This window comes from Micromesistius poutassou, assembly GCF_964030765.1.
Source record: "Micromesistius poutassou genome assembly, chromosome: 4".
Classification (NCBI taxonomy): domain Eukaryota; kingdom Metazoa; phylum Chordata; class Actinopteri; order Gadiformes; family Gadidae; genus Micromesistius; species Micromesistius poutassou.
Genome location: NC_140274.1, coordinates 5,414,621 through 5,423,856, shown reverse-complemented (window position 1 = coordinate 5,423,856; position 9,236 = coordinate 5,414,621). Strand labels below are relative to the sequence as shown.

Here is a 9,236-nt window from a genome sequence, read left to right as displayed (position 1 = left end):
TATAAAGCCGCATACCAACATCAGAGTTTCGTCTTCTTACACACTTCTTGTGTGTGTGTGTGTGTGTGTGTGTGTGTGTGTGTGTGTGTTGTACAAGCTGCTTCTACTGGCAAACAGGTGTGGAGCGATGAGAGACTGAAGAGTGAATATCGGTCAACTGTGCGTTACTGTAAATGTTCTCATTTTTCTTTTTCAAAAAGGACTTCCGGGAATGAGGTGAATACATGAATGAACAGGTGTAGGTGAGGAGTGTTGTTCTAGGATGCCTGTATGTAGGCTGGCAGCCACTGGGTATCGAACCAGGTTACTTCATCCCTTCATTACCATGCTCTGGCACTTCTGTTCACTGGTCCAAATACCTGGTTTGAGCCCAAAACAGTGTATCTATCGTAGATCCTATATATCGTATATCATATGATATTCATGTTATGACATATATCAGCGTATATGTCATAACAGTCGGCAGCTTTGCACATTTGGCTGAATAAAGATTATGCTATTTGCTTCTTGATGGATTCTTTCTGAGACTTTTCTGCCGTCCAGAGAGCCGTTGTGTTTGTAGAGAACTGTGCCTGTTGTGGATCTTGTACCACTGCCATTTGCACAGGGCATGTTCTGTACATAAGAGTCTGTGTGATTTGAAATTCCAGTCCTTGCATTTATTAAATTAACTGTTTTAAGTGCTTTCTGTCTCGCCCTTCCTCTCCCGCTCTCTCTCTCTCTCTCTCTCTCTCTCTCTCTCTCTCTCTCTCTCTCTCTCTCTCTCTCTCTCTCTCTCTCTCTCTCTCTCTCTCCATAACTGTTTGTCCTGTGCTTATCCTTTACTCGCTCACTGATCCCAGGCCTCGGTCTCCCCTGTGTCAAACCTCGTCCGTCACTGTTTGGCCTCTCTCGCCCTCCGCTCTGCCTTTATCACAATTGAACACATCTTTTCTCACTCTCACTCCTGTTTACACTTTCCTTCTCTTATGTACTCTCTCCCTGTCCAACTAGGTATCTAACTCCATATTTTGTCTGTCTCTCTCTCTCTCTCTCTCTCTCTCTCTCTCTCTCTGCAGATGAGCAGGGTCCTGGTTAATGGGCGTGGCCTCAAGGCTGTAGGAAACCTTGTGGTCATCCATCAAGTCCCGGTCAGCGCTGGATCGGCACTGAGACCGCCCCACAGACTGTAAAGGAGCGAGAGATAACCCTCAACACACACACACACACACACACACACACACCACCTACCAAACAAGTCAACACACACAATAGGTGAATCTCCTCGTCTCTCTTCCACAATCCCCCCCCTCCCCCCACAACACGGCGCCACTCAGACCCTGAGCCCCCCCCACCGGTCCACCACACGTACCGGACGGATCCCGTTCCAGCCCATGGAGGCGCGCGTGTGTGTGTGTGTGCTGCCGCCCCCGGCCAGCGGGCCGCTGTGAGAGAGATTGATGAGCGGACGCTCAGAGAGAGAGCAGGGCTGGTGGTGCGTTGATAAGGCCCCTCTGCCTGCCCCAGCTGTTTAAATCTCCTCCGCCGCAGCAGCAGGAGGAGGAGAGGAGCCGCTCTCCATCACGCCCCCCTCACAGAGACACACAGGGGGGGTCAGGAGCCTGCAGACGGACACACAGAGAGAGAGACAGAGACACGCGGTCGGACAGACGGACACACAGAGAGAGAGACAGAGACACGCGGTCGGACAGACGGACACACAGAGAGAGAGACAGTGACACACGGTCGGACAGACGGACACACAGAGAGAGAGACAGAGACACACGGGGGGGGGGGGGTCAGGAGCCTGCAGACGGACACACAGAGAGACAGAGACACGCGGTCGGACAGACGGACACACAGAGAGAGAGACAGAGACACGCGGTCGGACAGACGGACACACAGAGAGAGAGACAGAGACACACGGGGGGGGGGGGGTCAGGAGCCTGCAGACGGACACAGAGAGAGAGAGACAGAGACACGCAGGCAGGCCCGAGTGAGAGACCAGGCACAGGCGGACGAATAAGACAGACGGCTAAGGCAGACGGACAGACCGCACCATGTAGAGAGACAGGCGGACAGAGAGAGAGCGACAGACATGAGGTAGAGGGACGGACAGAAAGACAGACAAACAGAGAGAGACGGAGAGGGAGAGTGTCAGACTCACAGACGGGGCAGACGGACAGTGTTTGGGTTTTTAACACACAACCATGAATGGTCCTCTGCCTAGCCTCAGCCCAGGACACGCCGACGCTGGCGTTTTGCTCCGCCGTCCCCCTGCGGCGGCCCCGTTAGAACGACGACCGGCAGGCGGGTCAGGTGACCATCGGACCACGAACCAACCGAAACCTGCCAGGAATGCGCAGAGCTGAGAGTTACTTGGCAACCGAAATAAACTCTGGAAAGAACAAGAAAAGGGTCACGCACAAACGAACACGCCTACACACACACACACACACACACACACACACACACACACACACACACACTTTGTATGCATCGATCTGACGCACGGCAAGGACAATGTGCAACATCTCGTTCTGTGAAGTGGACAGCAAGGTGGACCAGTACTTCCAGCCCACCCTCTACATCATTGTCATCGTTCTGGGCCTCCCCACCAACTGTATGGCCCTGTGGGCGGCGTACATGCAGGTGAGACGCGCACGCGCACACGCACACACACACACACACACACACACACACTCACTCACTCACTCACTCACTCACTCACTCACTCACTCACTCACTCACTCACTCACTCACTCACTCACTCACGCACGAGCGCACTCACTCACGCAGGAGCACACGAACCACACACGCACACATATCCTCGTTACTTGCTGGTGTCTCTTTGCCTCTTGTGTCTCTTTGTAGAGAGCTTCTAGAACTACCAGGTGTTTAGTATTCTACAGCACTGCGTTTAACACCTTAACACTAGCCATGTCTGTGAGTATTGAGTTGCTCAACCTTCTGCTTAAGGAATCAACCGATCAAACAGATCTAACTTAAATCAGTGTACATTTATCGAATCATAATGTAATCTTCATCTAATCCTAATATTATCCATTCGTCTAACTGAATCAAATCCATTCAAACCTCATCCAATAGAATCGAATCCCTAATTGAATCCTAATCCAATGATAACTCTTCGAACACGACCCAATCCGGCGCCACCTGACCCTGACCCCCGGTCCCCCAGGTGAAGCAGCGTAACGAGCTGGGCATCTACCTGATCAACCTGTCGGTGGCCGACCTGCTGTACATCGCCACGCTGCCCCTGTGGATCGACTACTTCCTGCAGCAGGACCACTGGATCCACGGCGAGGAGAGCTGCAAGCTGTTCGGCTTCATCTTCTACACCAACATCTACGTCAGCATCGCCTTCCTGTGCTGCATCTCGCTGGACCGCTACCTGGCCGTGGCCTACCCCATGCGCTTCGCCAAGGTCCGCAGGATCAAAACAGGTACGCCGGGGGACATCGGGGGGCATAGTATTTTCGTACAGTTCAGTATTTTCATAGTTCATTTTATTTTAGTAGTTCATTATAATTTATTCGTTTAGTGTCAGCCTTTTAGTAATATAGTATTTTCGTATAGTTCAGCATTTTCATAGTTCATTTTATTTTAGTAGTTCATTATATTTTAGTAGTTTAGTATCAGCCTTTTAGTAATATAGTATTTTCATAGTTCAGTATTTTCGTAGTTCAGTATATAATGACAGTTTCTGCTCCTCCCCATTTCACCCTCCCAAATCCATTCTTCCCTCTCCCCCCCCCTCCTCCTCCACCCCTTTCCACTCTCCTCCTCCTCACCCCCTCCCCCCAGCCATCCTGGTGAGCGTGCTGGTGTGGGTCTGCGAGATCGTGGCCAACTCGGCGCCGCTCTTCCACAACGAGCTCTTCCAGGACCGCTTCAACCACACCTTCTGCTTCGAGAAGTACCCCATGCAGGAGTGGGTGGCGGGCATGAACCTCTACCGCACCTTCCTGGGCTTCCTGGCGCCGTGGACCGCCATGCTGGTGGCGTACCGCGGCATCCTGGCGGCCGTGCGCTGCAACGTCTCCACCGAGCGCGAGGAGAAGGCCAAGATCCAGCGGCTGGCGCTCAGCCTCATCCTCATCGTGCTCTTCTGCTTCGGCCCGTACCACGTGCTGCTGCTGTGGCGCAGCGTGCTCTTCCTCAACAAGCCCTGCGACTGCGGCAGCGAGGAGAGCATGTTCGCCGCCTACCACGTGTCGCTGGCGCTCACCAGCCTCAACTGCGTGGCCGACCCCATCCTGTACTGCTTCGTCAACGAGGGCGCCCGCCACGACGTGGGCCGCGCCCTCGCCGCGCTGGCGGACGCCGCGTGCCACTGCAGCCGCCGCCGCCGCCGCCACCGCAAGGGCTCCGGCTCGCCGTCGCACGCCGACGCCGACTTCCTCAACGCCGGCAACTCGGTGTCGGCGGACACGCCGCTGTCGGCCAAGAAGCAGCCCTGCGTGTACGCCGACGGCACCAAGGCGGGCGGCTACAAGACGGAGCTGGTGGCGCTGAAGGAGGAGTGTCTGCAGATGACCATCCTCGGCGGGAGGAAGTAACGGCCGCGGGCCTCGTTCGGCCCGGCCGCCGTCTCGGTACCAAACGCCTCCAGCTGGCGTTTAGTACCGAGACGGCCGCTTGGTTGAATGAGGCCCACGGACCACACACTGACAACAAACGTGAGGGGGGAAAGGCGGAGGGGGGGGGGGGGAGGGGGGGAGACTGCTGCGACACTACAGCCCAGATGTGGTGGTGGTGGTGGTGGTGGTCACATGGCTGATTTGTTTCTTCGGTCCGCGGGTGTGCCGACCACACGTGCCGAGAACACGAGTCCTTCCGTGGCGCTGCCACGCCGCCCATGAGGGCAAAGGCGGCGGAGCGAGAAAACAGATTGTGCCACAAATTGCACAACGACACACACGGATGGAACGTTATTTGCGAAAAAAAACCCGTCCATGCCACGACGATTGAATGGCGATCAAACTGTTGACGAAGTGCGACGGAGCGACCGCCATTTGAAGACATTGAGTGTTGCTCACCGTGTATGAAGGAATAGGAAATGATGAAACTTTGATGGAAACCTCGCCCCGGGAGAGTTAACAGCACGGGGACTGGGAGGTGTACAGTCCATTCACAGAGAGGAGGAAGTGACTTTGAGCTAAATGAACGCTGTATTGGTCGCTGTACAGGAAGTACGGTCACAAATCATTCACAATGCTAATTTAAAATGTCTCGACTGTTTCCATTTCAACTGTTTGTCAGGAAGCCAAAAAGTCCTTCGTGAGTACCTCAGCTGATAAAACATGTATTTATGTTGTGTTTGTGAGTCACGGAGGAGTTCTGACCCTCATTGTTACCACAGCAGAACAACAACAACAACAACAACAACACAAAGGTCAAAGGTCAGGGCTGAGTCAGACATGAGGGGCGGCGGGGGGGAGGGGGGGGGGGGGGGGGGGGTGGGTAGAGGACATACAACCAGAACATCATGTTTCTACTTTAGGGTTCATTGTAAAAGTCAAAACACTTTAAAAAAAACTGCCACGGATGAAGTATCTCGTGCAAGATCTGTGTGAAGCACACAAATAATCCTCTGTTATAAAGTCCAAATTGATGACTTGTCAACTGGGATGTGCCTCTCTGGCCAAGTGTAAACAGCTATGGCCAGGATGGCCGTGTCCACTCAGTTTAATGCTGTGAATGTGTTTGGCGGATCAGTTAATTTATTACTGGAAAGAACCACTTCCCTGTATGTTGTTTGCTAGGCAAAGATATTTCAAAATACATTTGGTAATGAACTTTGGTGACAAGAAAACTTTCCAATAAATAAAAGGGTGTAATGACCAGTTTAAGCCTGTGGGTAACTCATGGTATTCGAGAGGGAGAAGAAATATGAATGACTAGGCTAGTATGCCTCCCTACTTTTCGGTTGGGTCATTAGCATAAAGATGTGTCCAATAGCATAAAACACAGATTGTACAAGCCAACGTCTTGCCATTCATCTGACCTAGGCCAACAAACAATATAAGAAATCATCTTACTTTGAACAAAAGGATTAAGAGATTATAGAGACTAATACAGTATTTCCTGTGCACTAACACACTTTGGCAACAGTAGGTTGCAGTGCCATTGTGGCCTTTTTACGACCAATTAGAATCCCATTTAAAAATCGGTGTTAGTTTACTCCCTAATTATGTGTCAGACTCTGTTTGCTCTGTCTATCGCCAACAAGGAAACAGAAGAGGCATTGTTATTTAAACATTCTCACCGCACCTGAAATGTGTGTGTATTTGTGTGTGTAAATACGGAAGCAGCACACTCGACTTCACAATGGTCAACAGAACAGACTCCCCTGAATTTGGGCACACTATTGGCCAGGTCATGGCGACTTAATTAATCAAATATTACCAGTTTGACACCAGGGAACATTGTGAACCAAACCAAACACAAAACACTGTCCCAATATACGATTTCACAAACAACTGACACCAACAGATGGCGCTGTTGCCAAATTTAGATTTTTGGGTTGCTCTTCAAACACCCTCTTCTTCTAAATCTCTTAGTATCTCTTATCACCTGTTCTCCACAATGGCCACTGGGGGCAGGTAGTCTGGTTGTTGTGGTTCTGCTCGTCCTTGTAGTGGGAGGAACATGAAGGATTAAAAGACAATGTTTCTTAGTTACAACAGACAACAGTGAATAAAATAAAATATGTGCATTAACCTGTGTGTCTGACTGGGGTTTATGTTGTGCGTTTGGCTGAAAAAGGTCCTGAAAGGGAAAAGGAATTTATGTGTGGTCTGAATTACACACACACACACACACACACACTCACTCTCACTCCCATCAACATTATTAGCTTCCACATCAGACCTTGTATTTATGACCTGACTGAGTGGGTTCCCCTATATAGGACGGTGTGAAAGTGGAGAGAGAGAGAGAGAGAAAAAAAAGAGAGTGAGTGAGAGGAAGACATTTCTCTCCACTCTGTGAATGTGATTTTTACATAAGCCCTAAATATGCTGAAACGCTAACCCTCAAGTGTCTTGACTTTCAGTTATTTTATGTGTGTGCTTGTGTGCATGTATAGTGGTGTGTGTGTGTGTGTGTGTGTTTGGCGCTGTGCCAACGTGCATGCGTGTACAGTTGGTGCATTGCGCGCATGGGTTGTGCTTGCTCGCTCCACTGTCTCAGAGGAGAGAGAGAGAGAGAGAGAGAGAGGGGGGGGGGGGGAGCCAAGGGAACATTAATTGTCTCTCGCCCACTCTCTGCCTCAGTGGTCACCTTTACTGTCGCTCTATATATAGAAAGCCCAACAGATAGTGACATCATCGCAGCTAATAAAGCTCATTCATAACCAGGTTATCCTAAGGAAACACCTGAGGGACATAAAGGAACCTGTCTCTTGTCATTTTAAAAAGTGATTGCCACATTAAAATATGGCAAGATATATATTATATGTTTATGAATAAAGAATCCCATTCCACATAATCTAACCGAGACAGGATCATTGCATAAATGTCTATGTATGATATCAGCAAAAGTCTTGATTACATTCTCATTATAATTAATGAGAGACAGCTCACAGAGCTGGTTGACAATAAGATGATCTCTCCATGTCATACGATACAATACCACTTAACGCTATGATCAATTATATTGATTTATGGCCCAGCCTCAACCCCTAATGTAATTTATTTGCCATCTCCTCATCATTTCAGAATTTATCTCTCATATTTGAGGCAAAATATCAACAACACAGCAGAAGCTCCCAGAAGACATAAACACAAGAAAGTGGTTGTTTAATTTAACCCCATTTGAATAAACATAAACTGGGATGAATAGAACACTTCCCCATTCTCTCCCCTTCTCCTCCTCTCTCCCGTCCTCCCCCCCTCTCCACTCTCTTCGTCACCACATCTCTCCCTCCCCTATCTCTCCCCTCCAATCCTCTGTCTCTCCCCTATCTTACTCTTTATTCTCTTGCTCTCTCATTCCCTCCTCTCTTTCCCCCATGTATCTTCTCCCTCTCCCACCCCCTCCTCTCTCTCTATCGCTCCTCTTCCCTCCTTCCCCTCATCTCTCTTCCCCCCTCTCCTCTATCCCCACAATCTCCCCCCCTCCCCTCGTCCCTCCCCTCCCCTCTCCCCCCCCCCTTCTCTCTCCTCGCCTCGCCTCTCCTCTCTCCTCGCCTCGCCTCTCCCCTTCTAGCTCCCGCCCTCCCCTCTCCTCTCCTCCCAGTTGCTCAGTGAAGTGTGGACAATGCCATGATGAAGGTCACTGACCAGACACACAATGGCTGCTGCCCCACTGTTATATACATTATATGTTATAGACATTCATTTAAATTAACATTTGGCAGATATTTTATCAAAAGTGAGGCTGAGAACAAGATTTTCTAGAAAGATTATTTCTAGAGAAGATACTAACCAAAAAGTGACTTTGTGCTATCAACCAAATTATTTAAAAATAAATGAAATTAAATGAAATTTTCCTGTTATATTCCAGTGTTCTTCATGTGTTTTTGCCCTGTTACAATTAAAATACAATTGAATAAATAACTGTTACTGTGTTAAAACAGACACCCATAAGCAGGCCTCAAACTGGCTGAACATGTAGAAGCGTGGAACCCTGTTTCTGTGGTTGAGATGTATATCTCTTTGGACTATTCTACTCCAGTGGTTTTTCATTTTATCATCAACTATCCAATGATGATCAAAGGCAAGCCTACCCTCACCTTTTAAGCTGTGAAATTTTCTTTGACTTTCATTGAAATACATTCATCCATTTTATAGTCTTTCCAAAAAAAAGGCTGTGTGGTTAAAAAACCGCCAGAACATGAGAAGGTACAACTGTCATCACGTCACTGTAAACATTGGTGGTGATGAGGGAACGTGTATACCTAAATGCTGATATACATTAAACAATTAAAGTAACCCTAAACTTTGATGCTGATATACATATATGACATATACTGGAATTAAAGTAACCCTTAACTTTGAGGCTGATATATATATATATATATATGACATATACTGGAATTAAAGTAACCCTTAACTTTGAGGCTGATATACATATATGACATATACTGGAATTAAAATAACCCTTAACTTTGAGGCTCATATACATATATGGCATATACTGGAATTAAAATAACCCTTAACTTTGATGTTACCAGAATGCCTGATAGATGCCCAGAATGAAAATCTTCTTTTTTGTTTGACAGAAGCTTTCAT

General features: G+C 48.7%; 1 protein-coding gene across 1 annotated transcript; it reads left to right on the top strand.

Annotated features, from left to right (window-relative positions):
• Positions 1 to 1,718: 1,718 nt before the first annotated feature.
• Positions 1,719 to 4,705, top strand: gpr4 (G protein-coupled receptor 4). Its single transcript, XM_084467410.1, has 3 exons — positions 1,719 to 2,631; positions 3,179 to 3,443; positions 3,805 to 4,705. Exons 1-3 carry the CDS (start codon positions 2,503 to 2,505, stop codon positions 4,557 to 4,559), a joined length of 1,149 nt encoding a protein of 382 aa, XP_084323536.1. The 5' UTR covers positions 1,719 to 2,502; the 3' UTR covers positions 4,560 to 4,705.
• The last annotated feature ends 4,531 nt before the right edge of the window (positions 4,706 to 9,236 follow it).